Source organism: Melopsittacus undulatus, chromosome 10, assembly GCF_012275295.1.
Source record: "Melopsittacus undulatus isolate bMelUnd1 chromosome 10, bMelUnd1.mat.Z, whole genome shotgun sequence".
Taxonomy (NCBI): Eukaryota; Metazoa; Chordata; class Aves; order Psittaciformes; family Psittaculidae; genus Melopsittacus; species Melopsittacus undulatus.
In genome coordinates, this window is record NC_047536.1 from 31528845 (window position 1) to 31550051 (window position 21207).

The window sequence follows — 21207 nt, forward strand, 5'->3', positions numbered from 1 at the left end:
ATACCAGTGTCTTATGTTAACCTCTTTCATACACACCAATATTTAACTCCCCAGTTCACCATCTCAGGCTACCTAGTTCTAGTACAAACAGTTCATTCTGAGAAACTGGCAATCTCAGTCACATTTCCCCAGCTGGGATGAGCATGCATGAGATGTGCAATGAGCTCCTCCTCATGAGAGTCTTCAGCTCTGTACCTCCCCACCCTCTTAGTCCTTGAACATCTCCTGCTACTTTGCCACTTGCACTTCTCTTTGCTGTCATTAGTGGTGGCTGCTAAAGCTGCGTTGCCAGCAGCCACAGCAACTGCTGGCAACCTGCCCTACCAATTACACGTCCTTCAAAGGCAATATGACAGGCAGCACAAAAGACAAGCTTCATCCCCCCTCCATTACCATTTGGAGGGGAAAGAGGTTCATATTTAAGTCTCAGCACAGAACCTCCAACTTCTTTCTTTCCTTTGTCCTCATCCTCTAGTCCTCCAGCGATCAGGATCCTCTGGGCACCATTTCCTGCTCCCTGCACACAGGGATGCAAGTAAATTCTGCCATTTTATTCTTCCAGAAGGGCACAGAGAAAATAAGTGAAGTCAACAAAAGCATGAAAATTTTCCATCTTTTCATTTGGAAACTAAGATTTGCATGGTCAGAACATTTGTTTTAAGATATCTGAGAGCAGAATGTGCTATTTCAGTCACAATCAACATATCTGTGATAAATATGACAAAAAACTGTCACTTTGTTCCACACTTTTCTCCCTTGAGCTTGCTGGTATATCTAAAAATCTGGAAAAATCCCATTATTTGCAAATTTCTGTGTACAGCTTTATCTTAACTGCACAAAACAGCTAATGCAGGTTTCCTTAATAAATCTGCGAAGAATATTCTAAAAGGGACCTTCCAAAACCCCCTGCACTGAAGAAGCTTTCTGACTCCAGTTGCTTCTTGCAAGCATTCTGAAGTCTAATGAATCCTCACTGAAAGTACACCAGGTAAGGAGGCTGGTGAGGTTAGGAGCATCTTCACAGTTCCGTGTGATCAAAGAGAAAGGTGAACGGCCTTTTATCACCCTAAAAAGTCATCACAAAACTACGTTTTTAAAAAGGGGTTTTTGGCAAAAACAGGAAGAGACCTAAGTCCTCTTGACCTCCTTGAATGGCAGAGTAACAAAGACCAGGATGAGTACTCGGTCATATCCTCCAACAGCACTAGAAAAGTGTGTTCTCATCTCTGTATATCATCCTCTCAAGAACGTGCGAGTTGAGAGGTGTGAGGTGTCCTGCCCATGGCAGGGGGGTTGGAACTACATGATCTTAAGGCCTTTTCCAACCCTAACTAGTCTGTGATTCTATGATTCCATAAACATCCCACTGCATCAGCCCAGTGAGGAGACACTAATGGATCTCACTCAGACCTTCCTACAATGCAAGGCAGCAAAGGATGCCCAAGAATAAAGAGAGGTGATAAGTACTGACTGACCACTATGACCACCAGAACAACAGAGCAACAAGTAAGAGGTGATCATCTCTAGACTATCTTCAGAACAACAATCACCTGTTACAGACAGAATAAGCCTAAGCACAGGTATTTTTGTGTTTTCCTCATCACTGTGACTCCATTCTCACCACATATCTGAAGGAAGGTGGTGATGCAATAAATCTGGAAGTATATGGGAAGTTTTCTATGTATTATTTATAAATAGATATTTAAATATATACTACTTGTGTATATGTGTATGTACACCTACACACACCCTGCCCCATTATGGCTGTTACCCAACTATGCTATAGTAGATTCCAGTATAAACAGGGTTTACAACATACCACTGAATAAAGTCATGAAGCAAAGATTCAGAGATATTCAGTAAGTTTTGACTATCAGAAGTAGTCAAATATTATAAAAAGCCCAAAAGTACAGAAGAAAAAAACTGGATCATCCTGCTCCTGCTCCCCCCTCTTTTTTATTACATTTAAGTATCTCAACAAGTTCAGGATCACTTCCAACACTTAATGCTTTGGACAACCAAGAGTCTAACAGAATTAAGACTTGTCAAATAAGCAAGGATCTTTCATGCCCTTAAATACTTCAGTGCTTTTACATCTTAAAAATATGACCCACTGCCTGGGAAGAATAAATCCCAATGCATATAGCAAGAAAACTTCAGAGAATTCCCTACATGGATTCTTCATTTGAAACTACAGCAAAGGAAGTGGCAAAACCCTGCTTACATTTTACACTGTACACTCACTGAAAATTAGACCCTCTGGAAGAAAGCACACAGAATCTTTGCTATCAGCATTATAAGATCCTTACAGTGTTTAAAACCTTTCCAAGACTTTTCCAAGTTTAACTCTCTCAGGTCAGCCTAAAAGGCATACCAGTTCCAACTCTCTTTTCTTGAGGCTTCCTCAGTGATCTCACTACATGGTTCTTGTTCTCTAAGAGAATGTTCTCTAAGACTAATGCACTTACAGGAGTTGAAGTTTTTCTCCTTTCTACTTTGTCACCTCTATATTGGGTAATCCTTAGGGCTATGTGTAGAGAAGCACCTACAAAGGCAATAAAGACCAAGTCCAAGCTTTAAACACTTTCAAGATGCCGGTCTACTTCACCAGCAGTAGCTCTCATAGTCCATGTGGAGCATTTCTGAGCAGATGCACTGCTCAACTCACAATCCTAAGCTGATGTAAAGGCTGAAACTTGTACTGGTTTTGTTGGTTTAGGATTTTTTTCCACAAAAAAAAAGAAACAGAGGATGCAAATGCATTCCTCAAAGCTCTTCTCTTCCAGGAATACTGGAGCTCTGAAGAAAGATGGAAAGAGAAGCAGCTCAGTTCAGCAGAGATACGGGTCAGGCAGTTTTGTTACCAGTTTCTTTAGGAGAAAAGAAGCCCTGTTGATTTAATCAGAAGAATCAAAGCCTGTTCTCAAAGGCATGCTTTGTAATGAGACATGCAGAAATGGTATAAAGCTCTGCACATCTAAGGAAGGGCAGCTTTAAAATCCATCCCACTGAAACAAGCAAGAATTCAGAATCAGTACCTAAAATTCATAAAAATCACAAGATACAAACACTGCTTTACCTGACATTCCACTTAATTTAAGTCAAGTCAAACAGCTCCTAATGCCTAACTACAGCTAGCAACTCCTACTGAAAGACTCCTGGACATGGAAAAGGAAAGGTGAAGCTGACAAAAGCTAAGGCTGTATGGCATTTAGGACAGCCCAGCTAAACGAGACAAACACACTGCCACCCTGGAGTATGACATAAAGCATTTTGGTCAATGAGAGCCAGCAGCCACAGTGAGAACTTGCTGACTTGCATCAAGAACATCCAATTGTATCACCATAAGCATCTCAAAGGGTCAGTGGATGTAAAAGACAACTTCCTTCTTGTCTGAAGACTTACGTGCCAGGTGGATTTTAACTTGCACACTTCTAAATAATTCTGAGCAGTACCTGAAAATGACTGAAAACAAAAGGAAGAATCCAAGAGAGAATACTTAGAAGAAATGGTATCAAGTGCTCTGCCCTGGCCAACATTCCAAGTTGAAGGCACATTAACACATGTCATTACAGAGCTTTCAGACTCACGTGGATCTCTTCAGGGAAAAGAGATTCCAAGATCCATAAATCTGGAGGCCATCAGATGACTTTTCCCATGGTCCTTTCACTCTGATGCTGCATTAAAACTATTAAAAAACCCCACAAAAACCAAAGGAGCTGTTGGTAACTATTTTGGTAACTGAACTGTTACCTTCTGGTCACCTGCCATAGTGCTTAACAGCAGCCACAAGACAGAAACTAGACCAAACTCCAAATTTCCACACAAGACTGTCTTAAAGGCACCTTTTACCCAGTCAGGCAACAAACAGTTGCCCTTCCCTGGGTTCTTATCTGCCTCAAGAGCTGCAAGACTGTAGGAATTGGTGTGTTTTGTCCACAAAGAAGTATCAAAACCAGCATATACTCCTTGATAAGATGCAGTGTGCATGTGGCCTTCTATTTTCAACAGGACTAACTTCTCTTGCAGGGATAAGTATAAAAAGGGGTTCTTTTTGTTGGTTTTATTTAAAATATGGGTCTATTTTTGTAGGACTTCTTGCTAACAGGATCTGCTCCAAGAACTTCCACGATTCATGGGTTGAACAAGACCACATCAGTTCAAACAGACAAAACTTCCTGTGGTACACGGTAGCTGAAAATGAAGATACTGCATAGGCTGTTTGGGAACCCCAGTGTCCTAACAAACCTTCTGAAATGCAAACTGCAGTAATACAGGGTGAGAAGTCAGGTAAAGAAGCCTTTCTTAGGCTTTCCTGATTATCTACCATTGAGCATGGTTCCAAAACTGTTTACAGAATGCTACCTTAGGGAGCCCAAAAATTACAGTACAAAAATGTGTACAAACCAGACAAGCTTCATTTATGCCTCCTGACTTCCCCTTCTCCCAGTTTCATGAATTAGCACCTGAGGAACCCAAAACCACTTTGAGCTCACCAGTCCTTCAAAGAGCACACACATCTGGGCTTCCTGTAGGCTGACATACAGACTCTTGGTAGAACAAAACCACATTTTATGTCCATTAGGGTTTTTTAGCTTTGCAAGACTGGATTTTAAGGAGGTTTTTCACCAAGAATATGTTGTATCTTTTAAGACCCTGCACTTCAGAAGATAATGCAGCATTCACAGGAAGCTGGGACTGAATTCCCCAGTGCTGTGAATTAGGCAATATTCCCCATCCACAGCTGTGAGATCATTTGCTGAGAATATCCACTGGTATTTTTAAGACTGAAAGACCACATATCATCCTGACTTCCAGCTGAAGCACTTCACACAGCCATCCTCCACAAACTAAATGCAGTCTTCTCAAGATAAGCTACAAAGACCATCAGTAATCCTGCAGAACACAGCGGGGGTTAATACAGAGCTTCATCTACTCCAGTGAGACCCCCTGTGTTTGGAGGTCACCCACGCACATTCCAAGCCCAGCAGAGGCTCCCTCAGCCAGTATTAAGAGGAAACAGGGAACCCCTCAAAGGATCACCCTGCAAACCACTAACACAAGTCAGAGGTTCACAAGTTAACAGCTATCAGGTGACAACTGGACATCTTAGATGTTTAACCTGCAAGTTTGCCAGCCTGCTTCCCATACAAGTGCAGGTACGATCTCATCAGTAACACAAGACAAAGATCCCTTTATTCTTTATGAGTATTCCTGGCATTGAGACACTTAGACATTAACATGACATACTGTGACCAACTTAGAGTAGGCAGAACTTTTATCAACAAGGTCATATACAGAAATTTAAGCCCACTGACAAAATCAACTTTGTTTTTAGTTCTCTTTTAAGGACTCCTCAGTAAAACAGTTTTTACAGTCTCTGAACCACACATCCCAGGTCTGCTGCTTTCTTTTCTTCCTCATGGAAAGAACAGCAGAGCCAAGTCTGGCAGCAACTTGCCAGGCTGAGGCTGTCATTCTATACCTACCTACCACAACTGCAGCCTGATACCACAGCACTTTTAAAGTCTCAAAACTAGCACTACTACATGGTTATAAGGTCTCCCCAGAGCCTTCTCTTCTCCAGGCTGAAACCTGAAAGTTGCCTTTCAGATTTCAGAAGAACTGTACATCCATCTTCATTCCTTTGTGCTGAAATTCTGATTTTAAGCACTACAAAGGTTTTGCTACTGCTCTGAATATTATCACATCATCTCCTAATTACAGTAATTACATCCATTACTTCAGGAACAGTAAGTATTTTCACTTTAAATCTAGCCAACAGTCCACCTCCACCATTTATTTATTTCATGTGTAGCAGAAACAGTAAGGAGCTGCAGAACACCAAAATGAAACTTTTGAGAGAACGACTTCAGCAGGACAAAGCTTCTAAATCAAGGCTATCTCCAGGCTTATGGAATAAAAAGATTCATTTCTAAAGTTTGAACTGGTAGAAACTGCCACCTTTTCTCAAGCACTACATCACTTATCTAATATAATGAAATATAAGAAAGGGAAATTTGTACCAAACCATTTAACAAATGACTTAAATACATTCACTTTGAGCAGAAGAATCTTTGCTCACAAAGACTGTAAAGATGTACCATGCTTAATGATATATTCAAAAGCCTCCATTCTCACTAGGCAATACATCCGAAAAGCCTTTTTAACAAGTGACATGTAGAAAGCCTTGCTCAGCAGGCTGCCTTCCTATACATAGATGCCATTAAGAACAGAAGAGATGGCTGCAAAAGGACAGGAGAACAGAACATAAAATACAACAGCCTGACCTTATAAACCCCATTAGCTCTACTTTAGAAGGTGCAGTACCTCCACACCACCATTTAGAGGAATTGGGAGCATACTGAGTTAAACCCTAAATAGCATTCAGTATCAGACATATGACTGATATATAATGACATCACTCTTTCTTGATGAAGAAAACCTTACTGCAGTTCCAGTAGCAGGCTTTGACAGTAAAGGAGACTTGAGAACTTTATGGTCCACCTTCCACCTTGACACACTGTTCAATAGCCAGCACAACCCAAGGGCTATTTACAGGGATATGCTTTACATTATCAAAACAATCCAGGTTAAATGTATCTATCCACAAGTAGGGAATGAAAGTGGTGGGTGCTTAGAATAAGGTTACAACTCAACATCATCAAGAATTACCTGCCAGTGCAGCCAAAATGATTACATCAAACCAGTTTGCACTTGAGGGAATGGATAAATGAAAGGCTCAGGACCTTGAGTGACTCATCAGTTCATTCAAGACAACCACAGAACTTCTCAAACCAAAATACCTATGCAGTTACGCAGAGCAGAACAGAAGTCTATGGAAAAGCACAACAAGCAAGAAGCCCATTCTGATCACTGTGCAGTTGTTTGCAGTCATTCCTCAAAGCAGTTATCTCACATGTGTTTGACAGAGCAGTGCTTCACTTTCATCTCAGCTGCATGCAAAGCATAATACACACAAGCTGTCACATCCTAACACGTGAAAAACAATCTTCCTCTACCTAGTCAAATCTTATGCCTTTGCCTTACTGAAGTTACAGATGTAGTTGGGGTCTAGAAGTTTACATGCTGTAGTAGTGTGTTAAGTTATACTAATCTTGATAGGAACAGGCAGTAGCATTTCAAATGAGAAAACATTTGCTGGACACATTAGGAAAAGCAGACATGACGCAAAGCAAAGCCAGATACATTCTGCTGTAGTGACCTGTAGCGCAGTGAACTTGCAAGACTTTGAAATTCTCAAACAGAGTATTAAAGAAACATCAAAAGCAAAGACAAAACACACCAGGGAACTGAGCAAAGAGACAGCTGGATTGTCAGAAGACAAGAGATGACAATTTTTATGGACCTGCAGTACAAAGACAAGTCAGTCCACAAGAACTAAGTCTAGACAGGTTATCAACACCACCCTGCAGCTCAAAACTAGACCTGCACTGCCAATCTGATGTTACACAGGACACCAGGAAGAAAAGCACTTTGCAGAATGAGATGTTGAAACAGAAGTTAGCATGATTCCTGAACACTGCAAAGCAGTTAGATCTTAAGCACTTTTTCCCTAACCATTAAGTTTTTATCCATTTCCACCACCCATGAGTTGTGTGAGGATCTTTTTCAAGTACAGCTGTAGCAATTACATCTGTTTAACACTAGGACCTTCTTCCCCCACAGCTCTAGCAATGAAAATGGTAAATACTGCAGGAACTGGTCATGGGTTTCTAGTCAAGTATACTCTTCAAGTCAGACCATGAAATGTGAAAACTAAGTGAGAAATAGGAGAGAACTGGAGTTACTCAGATCATTTCCTTAATAATAGAAAGGTGAGTTGTTACAAGGGAATAAGAGAAGCTGCATAGCTGGGTCAATACAGAACATGAACTATATTTCTAAATGAGGGAACTTCTTCAGCTTTATCTATTCTAAAACACACTTACAGGTATCATGCTGCTTCTCCACAAAGATGCTAAGATGCAGCCCTAAAGTGATTCCTTCAGCCCCAAATTTCTGCTCTTCCCTGCTTGTCCTGCCTACTGCTGCTGTTTGAGAAAAGGAAGAGATCAGCAACATACTTACACAATGAACCAGCCGTGCTCCGTCCTCTTTTTGACCTTTCTTGGTTAGCTTTTTCAGAAGCCAAAGAAGCTCTGGTTTGAATATTTCTTTTTACAGGGTTCTGCTGTGATTCTGCAGCCTTCTCCACTCCATGAAAGTATTTCATGTGATAATGCAATAGCTTGGCTTTGCGGAACGATTTTGAACAGTCCAAGAACTTGCATCTAAACTTGTGATCTTGATCAAGAGTTGCAGGTTTTTTTGATGCAAGAAAATCTGTTCTCCTACAAGGTTTTGTTACTGTAAGAACAAAACAGATAAATTCCCCCATGCATTTGCTATATTTATCAAATGGTTTCCTAAACTTAAAACAACAAAAAAAAAAGGTTAAGAAATGGGCATGCATTAAAACGTGTTAGCCACAAAATGCTAAAAATGAAGTTTTAATGTAGCTGCCTTTAAGCTCAATAGCTTTGAAGGGAAAACTCTGCCCTACTGTGCCCTTAAAAACTGTTCTGACAGCAGTGCTTTTATCAATGAATTACTGTTAGAAAATGGTACTGTGCTTCCATGAGTCCTTTGCCCAACTGCTAATGTCACTGTAATACAGCACTAATACAGCTATGAAACTGAATTACACAGAGATTGTGCCTTTAGTCAGAATGCTGAAGGTTATGTCCTATCAAGCATTTATTTAATTGTTTAAAACTGTTCACATCTTTGGTGAAAGTGCTTTCCAAGGAAAACACTTCTGTCTCTTTGTTCACACGTATTCTGCTATTTGCTTTCTGGATGCCTTCTACCACCAAAGGCTGGTTACTTCCAAGAACAACGGAAGCAGTACATCACCACTGCGTTTCTCAAGTAAAACTGAAGTTTATTTCAATTTTCAAGCAGCAACTGAAGAGTGAAACTAAGGAATAGGGAAATTGCCTGCATCTGTTCCAAAATGTCCCCTAGGAGCTACAGCTGGTTTCTCAAAAGAAAGCAAACTGAAGAACACTGTCAGGTGCCTGGTGGAGCAAGTGCTGCTGCACAAGCCAGGCCCATACCTAAACGTGACCTGGTGAAATCTTGTTTCTTTTCCAGCATTTCATAAACTTTTCATTCATGCTTCTGCCAAGAAATACATAAAAACCCCCACTTTGAACTACATCAGATTACTGTCACCGGTATCTGGACCTAACACAACAGAGAGGCAGCCATTCGGAAACACACAACTATACAGAGATCCAGGCAATCATCCATCACTAATACACACAGCATCAAAAAATCCCTCACCAACTACAGACAATGGAAAGGAGGTGTCATTTCTTACAAAACAGCTTTCAAGTTTTCCATTTGTTTTGCCAGTACTCAAATATTTCCATATTGACAAGTATCTTCAAACTTTGAGGACTGCTTAAAGCTAAAACCCAAACTGAGCAACAGTGATGCATAACTGAAGGTATGCGGCATTTGAATTAAGACATTCTATCAGAAACATGTGCAAAGAAGGCACACAAAAGGACCCAGAAACATCACAAACAGGAGTAAGTGAAGAGTAGACTTTCCACAAGTGCACATATGCAGGAATGCATTGAATGGGAATGCTAAAGGTAATGTCAACACGATCTCGGTGTTAAGAACAGCACAGTGTGGTCAGAAGTTTTCAGCATGCAGCAACAAAAATGGTGTTACTGAGCTGCACACTTAAAGGTTACATCATGGGGAAGAAAAGCATCCTAGACAGTGGTATCTGAAGCACACTCAGCTTTTAAGTACTGTGTTATGACAATGAAACAACACTTGAAGTCATTTGTAGAGAAAAAACAAGCAATGGTACTGTGGAGGCTGATGTACAGGGAAGGATTAACACATCATACGCACAGACTGGTTAAAAAAGAACATTCAGTTAATTTTGAGAAGAAAACAGTAAAAATGAAGACACTGCTCTTGGGTGCTTCACAAAGGTAACAACAAGGTGAAAGACATTTTGGCATAGCCATATTAAGAACATGCTGACAGGGATGCTGCCTCAAGCAATTATGGTCAAAAGACTGCAACAAAGCCAGGCAACAGGATCACATTTGCTCAATGACAAAGTTTGCCAATACCAACACTGAAATGTCGTATGCCATCAAAAGTTGCATTTATGAAGAGTGAGAAAGTGTTTCAGGAATGGTCAAGGGAAGTGGCCTGGGGGTTTAGGGAAGGCAATTGCAGAAGGTTCTCCTGCCCATAAAGCTAAAACCCAGGGTACAGGACAGTGAGAGAGAACTCGTTTCTATTTAATAACTAACATGAAGACTGGAAAAGGTTGGAAAACTTCACTGCAACAGAACTGGGTAATGGGGTCCAAAGACCATTTAGCCAAAAAAATCTGACAAAGATGACAAAGAAGCCCATTACAGCATCACACAGTATTGTGAGATCCTGTATCCAAGCTCAGAACAAGTCCCCTCCATTGAGATGGACAAATTCCAGAGAAGATACAGGGAATGGCTTCTAACTGATGAGCTATAAGCTGGAAGAAGAGCACAAGATCACCTTAGGTGTTTAGAAACAGGTAACAATATATGGGGTAGAGGGAAGCAAGGCAGACAAAAGCTTAATGCAACATACAAAGGCATCTATTCAGAGTAACAAAACCACAATCCCACAGTCTGAAGCAAAGCTTTAGTTATTACCATCACCACACACCTGGGGGCATCTTCCTCCTTTACAAGCAGCACAACAGCTTCCTGATGCCAGGGCACAGCGGGAAGCTCCAAGGAGAGGCTCTGAAGAGCCTGTGCTCCCAGCCAATGCTCTGAGGCCACCTCACTACAACATCCAAAGGGGAGAACTTCCAGCCCTGTACATGTACACAATTTTTGCTCTCAACACATGGTGCTAAAACTGGTGTCTATGGGGAGAAAATTTTGCTGTATTAGCTTCAGATTTCCAGTCACCTGCCTTTCCAGGTGGGTGTTTTCCCCGAGTATAAAGTTAATGACAGACCTACTGCCTCTTCTTTCTTCCATGTTTGTAACCCAAATGAAAACTCCTCACTTGGCATTCAATTAGGCATTACAATATTAAGTACAGAGACTCAAGGTCAAACAAGCATCAAAGGAGAAAAAAAGCCCATCTCTTCTGTGTTCAAAGAAGCCTCTTGCTTCTCATTGTGCTGTACTAGCAAGGTTTGAGCTATAACCACATCAAACAGTAAGTTTACAGTAAAATGTCACCATGTGAAGCTTTCGAATCCACAAGAGACCTCCACACACAGGCAAGCTCAACTTAAGGTAGAAAACAGATGTCCTTACAGGAGGCATTTTTTCATGGTATTTGATCACTAACCCCAAAGCTTTGTGATTACACACAAGTAAAATCACCCTTATTTTTGAGAATATTCCATGATGACTTTGGATTATTTTACAAAGGCAATGGCAACAGATGCTTTCTTAACACAGCATTAACTGCTTAGAAGAACATCTGTGATCATTAACACAGGTTTTTTATGCTGTTAATACAGTGTGTTCATTCAGAAAACCCAAGATTTACCATTCCCCAAATTCTCAGACCTTATCAAAGCTGTGCTTTGTCAATCTGCAGCTCAGTGAGTACCTTCAAAAGCTTACACAAAGATAAGCGTTGTCCTAAAAACGTTACACTTCAAGCTGAAAATCTGCTGGAATCTACAAAACAAAAGGCTAAATACCTGTCAACTCAAACTTCACTTTAAGAAATGCAGCGAGTTTATCATGAAAGGTCACTGAAGTTTTATATCATGTTGGTTTTCTACACAAAGCATACCCAAAGGGTGGCTCTTGACTGCAGTGGAGAGCTTTGCCATATCTTCTATTAAACAGCTTGTCTGAAAAGGGAGTATTTTCAGACACACTCAATATTCCTTCAATTTTCAGAACTTCTACAATCTCCTGCATCTCTTTGTAAGAGCTGTGTCTAAGGTGCAAGTCCTGCACACTTCACCTCAAAACAGTTCAGTTCACTGTACGTGTCTGGAGTCACACCTGTACCTGCACACCTCACTTGCTGACGGCTTGAGTCACAGCAGCCACCACTCTTTCTGCTTGCCTGAAGCACAAGATTCCAGAGTCAAGAATCAGGTACTGGGAGCTAACACAGAGAGTAACGGCATTTCCTTGCTATTGGGAGAGATTAACATTCTGTTCAGGAATAACCACCCAACAGTGGTTTTGCCTTCATGAGCCAAAACAAGCTACAGCCCATCAGTTAAAAAAGGTAAACCCAGAAGTACTTTACAGACTGACAAGGACAGGGCAGCCTGACTGGCAAAAAGCTACCACAGCCACTCTGTATCTTCTGACTCAGTGCCAGAACACAGGGAAGGAAAGGCATGGCCCCAGCACACACCAACTGAAAAGGCTCTGAACATACCATAGTTAAAATACAGGAGGATATTTCACCAGCCTGCTTAGGAAGGACAGCAAGATCAAAATAGCTCCAAGCTGTAAATATGAGAAGACCATTCCATCCAACCTAAGCAAAGGAGAAGAGGCAAATTCCCTCCTGCACAGAAGGTACACATCAATGGCAAAGAGAGAGGGTGTTTTATTTGTACAACTACACGAGTGGGTGAAAGCACGTGCAAGCAGGAGGGCAAATTTGGAATAACCAAACAACATGATGACAGCCAGCACACACAGATTAGCAATGCTGAGCAACTGTAAACCCCTCTAAATGTGCTACTCCACTTAAAACTAAGCTTCTTTGATAAAGCATAAACCAGGGAGTTTGTAGTTCAGGTTTCCACAGTTAGCTGCGGATACAAGGGTTGAAGTTACAAGAAATAATCACAGGACAGCACTATGTTTTGGCATCGTTACTATCTGTATAGGAAATTTTAATTTGAAAAAGCAAGGTAAGTACACACCCCAGCTAAGGGAAGATAGAATTAGATACATTACTAAGTCAGATACTGCAGTGATTGAACCATTTTGTAACTTTGCACTAAAACCTCTGAATAGTCTAAGGCTTCAGTAAAACAGAAGCCAAAACATAAGGATATAGAAATACACAGTCAGGATTACCAAACATTCATGCTTCCACATATGTGCAGCACAGAAATGACAGAAGAACCTGCTCTTTTAAGATGTTAGTCCAACTTAATCCAGGATGACAAACATTGAATTATAACCTGAAAACAAGCATTTGTTAATTTCATCATTCACATGCTAAAAACAGTCCACCCAGTCATTTAAAAACTATGATTTCTACTTTTTGCAAGATCACTGCCGAACTCCAGAGCATAAGATCAAAACTGAGTCCATAGTGAAGAAAAATAAGCATTTTCCCCCATGGTTACCATTGCAGCAACGCACATTTTTGTTAGTGACACTTGTACAAGCACAAAACACCTGGCAGCAAGAAATGCATCAATATTAAATAGGAAATCAAAATTTGAACCTGGAGCAGCAGAAGGTTCTTGAGTTACAGTTACAGAGGAAGACTCGGTGTCTTCCACCTTCTCTTCCTGTAAACTGGCATCTGTGCTGGGTGCTGTGGTATGTGATGTGTTTCCAGGAGATCCTTGTTCACTGAAACTTTGGTCAGATTCAACAGGAATTTCTAACTGGACTAGAATGGAAGAGAAACATTTCACTGAGCAAAATACAAACAAAGGCATATTATGGAACACTGATGTATGCGTTCATCACATTACAGTGGAGACAAACAGCCATCCACGCTCAGATGCCTGCTGTTGTATTAACACAAAATAAGTTTTTAACAGCACAACTACGTGTAGCAACCCTCTAAATTTAGAGCTCCCTAGAAACACACAGGCTAAGTCTTTACGGCCCAAAATGGGACAGGTTTCCTCAAACCATTAGCAGAGCTCTCCCTGAAAGGGAAAGGCAGTGAAGCACTGGACATCTCCACCCAGTCTAAGAATAAAAGCATCCCGTTTGAGGTTGAACAAGAGGATTAAACTGTAAGCTTAGCATTTGGGTTACTGCTTCTGTCTCAAAGCGTGAAAACTTTGTAATTACCTCACTTTCACAAGCATAACCTGCATCCTTAAAAAACTCCCCAAAACCACCACCACAAAACCAACTACCACATTTCCTTTAAGTTATTTTACAGCCTATGGAGCTCTCCTTTTGCAAGGCCAGTCATCCCTCTACTGGAAGAGCTCCCACCATGCAAGGGGAATACTAGGGTTACTGATGGGAGAGGGAATCAAAAGCAAAAGGCAATCACGGCTGCACAGAAAGATATACACTGAGTATTCTCTGCACTGCTGATGTAACCGGGTTTCAGTTGCAGCTAAACAGCCTGCAGGATACACAAGTATCATGCTTGCAACTAAATGACTGCCACCAGAGTGTACCAGGAAGCTGCTTACCCTTCTCAGGCTCCTTTTGGTCAGATACTGCATCTTTCCAAGGCTGAATTTCTGTTGCAGTTGTGACATGATCTGTATTTAAAATCTCTTGGCTAATACCAGATGAGAGTCTTGAAGATCGTCTCCTGATCTGGTCTTTTTCAGGGTTATCTGAAGAGCTCTTCAATTTATCCTGAGCTGAAACAGACAAATGTAATGGTACCATGCAGTTACAGGATTACTAAATAGCTCACAAGCCAACTTTAAAGATCTTGCAGTGGCAGTCTGAAAATGTGTTTAAGGACTGACGATAACAGCAAAAGCTACACAGCCCTGGAGATTAGACCTCTCTGGAAAAGCTACAATCACATTAACAGTTCTGTTAAAGGCCCCTCAATTTACTTTTAGAAACAGATCTGACGTAAGAATACAGATCAATACCTTGCAGGTAAAACATTGCTTTAAACAGCAGCTGTCCCACTGACAGAAGGAAAACCAGAAGTTAGATGGGACAATTCAGACACAAACCAACTTTGACTCTATGCACACTGAAGTTTTAAACATTTGGACCTAAGGAAGGGAAAGAGCTTTCCTCAGATCCTCACCACTAATATAATTGTCTTTCCTCAGCAACACACTGAAGTTCAACATCACTACACAGTATACCAAGATAAAGTAAAAGCTATTAGACTACTGATGTGGAAATTTACCTAGCATTAAAGTTTCTTTGCTAAGCAATATGGTAAACCCTCCATCTAGTAATTAAAGTTTCTATAACTAGACAAAGGATTTTATAATCTTCTATGTATTGCAATATAATCACTGGTTCTCCTTCTGCATCAAGATTCACAGCTTGTGGCTCCTTTATACAAGCCCAGCTTCGAAAACTTAGGAGGAAATTCCAGCACAATGATGCTGCACACAAATGACCAATGGAAGAACAGGCGATGCATTTCAGCCATTGCATGTATCATAGCTCAAGGTTAGTACTACAGAGTTTTTCCCACTCCACTTAAGCTTCAAGAACTAATACTGTGAGAGCTGAACACCAAAAAATACTCACATAAATTCTTCTCAATCCTGGGGCGCTTTGATGGAATTTCACCTCCTTTAGGTATTTTCCGACGTCTTAACTCCAAAGTTATGGGCTGCAGCGTCTGAGAACTTTGCTCTACATATTTAGATGGAGAACAGAAATTGATTGGATGTGAAGCTGTGAATCTGTAAAACAAACTCCCAAGCCTCACAGCTTACAGTACTCGACTTGCATGAGAGTTCCACCTGGCTTTCCAAAGTCTACATATTAGCATTTAATCCTACTGTAGACATGGTTTATAACATATGAAGATTATTTGTCTACATGTAATAATCTCTGACCAAACCACTGAAGCTCCAGACCTGCCTGACAAGGATGCTCTCAGCTGTCCTAACCAAGCCTGAACAAAGATGGGTTTAAACATTTCCATGAGTTTCTAGAGGCTAAGGCTGTGAAAGAGCAAGATACTTCTTGTTTCTTTAGGTAAGTTTACAAGGGTTCTGATATATGGCCTAAACATTTACATTCAGATACATACCCGTTGGAGGAGTTACCGGCGGTCTTCCACGTTTTCGTTTAGTTTCTTTCACGTTTTCTTGTGGACTCTTTACGTTGTCATTCTCAGGCTTCTTCTCAATTTGAGTATCTATTGAATATTCCATATCATTCTCTGATATATTCTCCTTATCTTCTTTTCCATTCTTAGATATATTCTTTTCCGAGACCTTGCCTTTTTCTGAAATGCCTATCAATTTTCCTTCTTTATCAGGTTGCTTAACTCTTTTCTCAGTCTTTAATGTCTTTTCATCCTTGTCTTTCTTTGCATTACCTGTTGCTTTCCTCTGTTCTTTAAATTTCTCCTGCTTTTCAGGAGATGATGGAATTTCATTACCTCTTTCCTTAGGCTTAGCATTACCCACAATATTCTAGAATAAAGAAAACAACATATGAAAATTAACTTACTGCAATCTCAGAGTCCTCCCTCACCTTTGTATTTAGCAGACCTGCATCCTTGCCCAATTTTTCACAAGACAAGATTTATTGTAAACCACAGATTAAAATTCGGAGGCATGTGAACTGTTCAAGGACTCATGCAGCTTTCACAGGACACTGCAAGAGATTCAGATTCAATCTTTTCACAACTCAATAGCAAAGAGATTTGCTGTTTCTTTGTTGTCATGTGCCTCAGGTTTCACCAGTTGTGCTGTTCTTGAACCATCCAATTTGAAGCAGGTAGGTGGTATCAGAACACTCATGAACTGTCAAATTATTCTCAAGAAACTAAACTACAAATACAGTATGTCTGAATTGTCTCTTGATATTCTTGAACTCTTAAAGGCTGTGGGTCCTTGCATAAATACATTCACAATGCAAGTCATTGGCATTTACCATGACTGTTCAATAGAGCATGCTACACCCTCCACACAGGAACAGAAACACTGACATTAAAGAACAACCAGCTTACACTGTTGCCTTTGGAAATCAGGTGGTCTGCGGCTCTCTCATGCTGATGAACAGGAACAAGACACTTTCCACTCCCTGCCAGCATGATGCTGTATCTGTACTGTACCTGAATCCACACCTTAAATCACTTACACTCACCACTGAATCTTGAGCTCTGCAGTGGCTCAAGTATTTTTAAGCTTTATTTCTGATCGTGTAACCAGAGCTCACTAGGAAATTCTCCCTTTATGTGTTTTATGCTGAAGGAGAAAACAAAATGTTTTAACATAAAACTTATCTCTTGGATTAAGAGAAATCTTCCCAGTCATTAAATGAAGAAAACAAAGTCCTTTCACAACCTACCCAAAGCTACGCAGAAACATGAGACTCCCTAAAGGAGAGAGGAAAGACAAAAATATTTTGCCTTTCTTATGCACAATATTTCTTAAGATTCTTCAACTTCATATAGTTAAGGTTAAACATGGTAGTTACTTCTCAACCATGCACAATATTCAATTCAACTCAGAATATTCCAGTAGCAAACACACAATACTTACCTGATCTTTGGAAATAGCTTTGACATGAATGTTTTTGACAGTCTGAACTACACCATCATAGAACTTCACAGTGTATGTACCTAAAGTTTGAAAACAAGAGCTTGAAGATCAGAAGTTAACAGAGCATTTGCTACCAGCTCCAATACTCTAGCTGTACCTTTAGTTATAGGTAAAAGCTGCTTTATCTGTGCTGTTAGAAAATTCAATGTAGAGGACTTATCACAGGCCAGGTAAGAGCAAAACTGACATTACCAAAACCCCAATTCTGGTAAGCATAAAGATGCATGTCTAAACTTCGCGTTGCTCCTTTGATATACCTGCCTCACAAATAGCTTTGGGGAATGCTCCAACAGATAACTACACAGGCTTTTTCTTCTTAATCTCAGAATATACAGTCTAAAGAAAGCACAGCACAAGAACAAGTCCTTCATGATTCCTTACTGATATTAAAAAAGAAGGATGAGGAGAAGCATGACTGTGCTGGTTTTTCCATTCGTAAAGGGGTTTTGCAGCTCTGACACCAGTTTTACTGCAATTGCATGTGTCTCTTGACAATAAACTCCAGAAGAAACAGCTTTTCCAAATATATACTTAAAGCAATTACTGACCCAGCAGAAAGTTCATTAATGTCATAAAATGAATGAGAGGTTAGGTTAAAAAACCTTGATGGTAGGCTAAAAACTACAATTGAAAATAAAGCTTCTCACAGCAGTTTTCTGTCTGCTGTACTATCTCTCCACCTTCACAAAAGGTTAGAATACAATCAGGAATGCATTGCTAACAAGCATGACAAAACAAGAAGTGACTCCTTACCATCTTTGTTAACAGAAGTAACTTTGGCTGGATAGAAGCGACAATCAGACCAGCATGCCAACACCTGATCATTTATATGAAATCCCTACAAGACAAAAGTGTTTTCATCTGAGAATTACTGAAATCTATAACTTCATTAAAACATCTAAATTACTTGTTTTCTGATACTTAGAATAGATTGTAAAACTCACAGAGCAAGCAACACAGCAACAGTGACGCATTTTAATGGTCATAATTCATATAACTACATATTAAATTGTTATGCACTCAAATGTCCTCTATTTTCTACTTACTGCACAACCTTCTTCCTCCTGTAATCCTTCTTTTCTTAACTGTATTTTCTCTAAGGGACGCAAATAAGGACTGTCCCAACAAAACCATTCATCATATCTATGGTTCCAGCGTTTGAAATGGATAAGCACTTTTCCTTCTTCATAATCAATTTCTTCAATGTGAGCTGGATACCTGGTCAAAAGGTAGATTAAAATATTCCAATTAAGAATAAGATAAGTGGCCTCAGGCACTTAACTACAGCACAAAACATTATACAGATGGAGCCTTCTGTATGATCAAAAGCAAAATGTCTGAAGATCTGCTTCATCAGGTGCTATGGGGAGCCGAGTAACTACACTTAACCTTTAGTTTCTACTATCTTAGTATTATTTGATTTATAACTTGTATAAGCAATAAAGATACTACAAAATGATTAAGCTCAGCACACAACAAATACCCAAGTGAACAGCCAAAGCAAATACTGGCTGCAGGAAGAGGAGACAACCAAGTTCTTAGTCTGGGATGGAAAAAGTATAACTAGAAATCAGGAAAACCTTCCCTACACCTAGAAATTCCACGTATTAGAAAAAAAACAATAGCTCCAGCTCCCTCTTACCAAGGATAACACCTGGAATACACTCACTTCTCTGAGACATCCATCAACAGGCACCATGAATCATCTTCCCAGCGTGACTGCAAAAGCCCAGCAGGCACACTAAAGCTCATTTAAGTTTTATATTCTCAAAGTTAAACTTCATCTGCAAAGTCCTGGGAATTTTAAATGAAAATGCCTCAGCATTTTACAAATACAGGAATTTGAGATGCTTTAGATCAAGATGTTTCTAATCAGGAAGACCTTAAAAACTCTGCATTTCTTTAATTGCATTGGTAATTTCTTGACTTCAGTGAGTATTTCAGAATCATAGCATATTTCACTATCCCAACTGAAGGTAACATCCCAAGTGTTGATGTTTCCCCCTCTGCAATAGTAGTGGCAGGAGAAAACCTTCTTGTCAGTGTTTTCAGTTATTTGTGGAGGAAAGGCAATGCCCCATTGAGTTCCTGAACAAAGGGCTGCAGAAAAAACCAAAACCAAACAACAAACAGATCCACAAGTATTCTTTACTTGATAAAGCACATTTAAAAGGATAGCACAAGTGGTAGTAGAAAGAAATGGCATCTCAACAGGATCAAGCCTGATGCTAAAAATAAAACCCAGACATGCAGGAATTAAGATTTAAGGCAACACAGACTACCTTTCTACAATCCTCCAAGGATGAAAAGCCACCTAAAACTGCAATTCTTCAGCCAATCTGGTATGCCCAGTCAGGATGTGTCCAAAAAGACTACAAACAGGCCCCACCACAGACTAATGCCTGGCTTAACACTCGCTGCCACGTGCCCCAAGGTATGCCATTAGTTCATCCCAATATATTACCAAAACACATGCAGCAAAGGCTGTGGAAGAGAGGAAGACAAATGGCAGATATTTAGGGCAGGGACATCTCTAACTGGTTACCAGCTTCCTAGGAGTGAAATAACTCCTTCTGTGTGACAGTCAATGTATTTCATATTTAGGTAATCCCAGGGACTACCCTGCACAGGTTCACAAGGGGGGAACAGTCACAGTCTTTCTACATATAACAACATAGTTCTATTATAGTATATTCTTAGATATCTCAGTAACTGTCTTTCACTAAGTAGAGGTAACGAACAAAAGTCAGTATCCAGGGCAGCACAAAATCCTGCATGGACAATTAAACCCATGGGACTGACAAGGCAAACCTTAACAGGGTAGCACAGTACTCCAACATACTGATCTTCTTCTCAATATCCAAGATCATCAACCAGAAGTCTCTTAAAATCCATTTTAGTCACACAGAGTGAACTCGAAGAGGTATTATTACAATAGGTAACACAAGTGACATTATCTACTGCAGGCATCCAGTGCAGCCACTCTCTTTTCAGTAAGAGGATGCCTGCAGTTAGTCAGCACTGAGGAGTTCAAATGATTCAATGCAATATCCAACTCAATTCAAGCAGACAGCATGTGCATGTACATCATCACGGCTAGATCTCTGGGATCTCTCCATTTAGGACTGCACCACAAGAGCAGTCCCACAGCTCCATCCTCTGAGCTCCACCACTATGTACCAAACAGACCCTCCAGCACGCACAGAGGCACTGCCTGATGGCCAGAGATCTCCTCCTTCAGCACCCCAAGGTCAACAGACATCACCACAAGGCTTTCATGACAGCTTTGCTGCATCAACCGAGTCCTGAGAACTAAGCCAAGCACCAAAAGTAACCAGTGTACTCACTGGAACTTGAGTCTAAGAGGTGACAAACAACTGCACCAGGAACTGAAGCACACTTCCAGAACATTAGGATTCCAGAGTAAACACAAATCAGTAAGAGCTCTAAAGATACAAAATTCACTTAGCCCTTTGGCAAGGAGAAGACTGCACTGACTACTCTGCTGGCATACACATTTCTTCTTCCTCTTCAACAGGGTTGGCATCACAACCAAACACCCTGAAAGTCCTGAACTAGCATTTCAGGGTGCAAGCCACTGCTATGAAAGGCAGTTAAGTGGGGCTTAGAGATTAAACACTTCCCAAAGCAATACTGCCATCTGAGAAGCAGTACTGAGCACAGAAATTAAAGCCAGCCCTTTGAGT

At 40.4% G+C, this 21207-nt stretch overlaps 1 protein-coding gene across 5 annotated transcripts in view; it reads right to left on the reverse strand.

The window, feature by feature from the left end:
• PHF20 (PHD finger protein 20) overlaps positions 1-21207 on the reverse strand; it is a 50780-nt gene that overhangs the window by 16448 nt on the left and 13125 nt on the right. For 4 of the 5 annotated variants that reach the window (XM_034066725.1, XM_034066724.1, XM_034066723.1 and 1 more), the window contains 8 exons: positions 18547-18718; positions 18254-18338; positions 17441-17520; positions 15979-16366; positions 15468-15575; positions 14426-14602; positions 13486-13656; positions 8092-8370 (listed from right to left, as the gene is read on the reverse strand). In XM_034066725.1, the coding sequence (XP_033922616.1) occupies positions 8092-8370; positions 13486-13656; positions 14426-14602; positions 15468-15575; positions 15979-16366; positions 17441-17520; positions 18254-18338; positions 18547-18718 (1460 nt within the window). The remainder of the gene's footprint in view (positions 1-8091; positions 8371-13485; positions 13657-14425; positions 14603-15467; positions 15576-15978; positions 16367-17440; positions 17521-18253; positions 18339-18546; positions 18719-21207) is intronic. The other variant, XM_034066726.1, reaches the window with a different exon arrangement.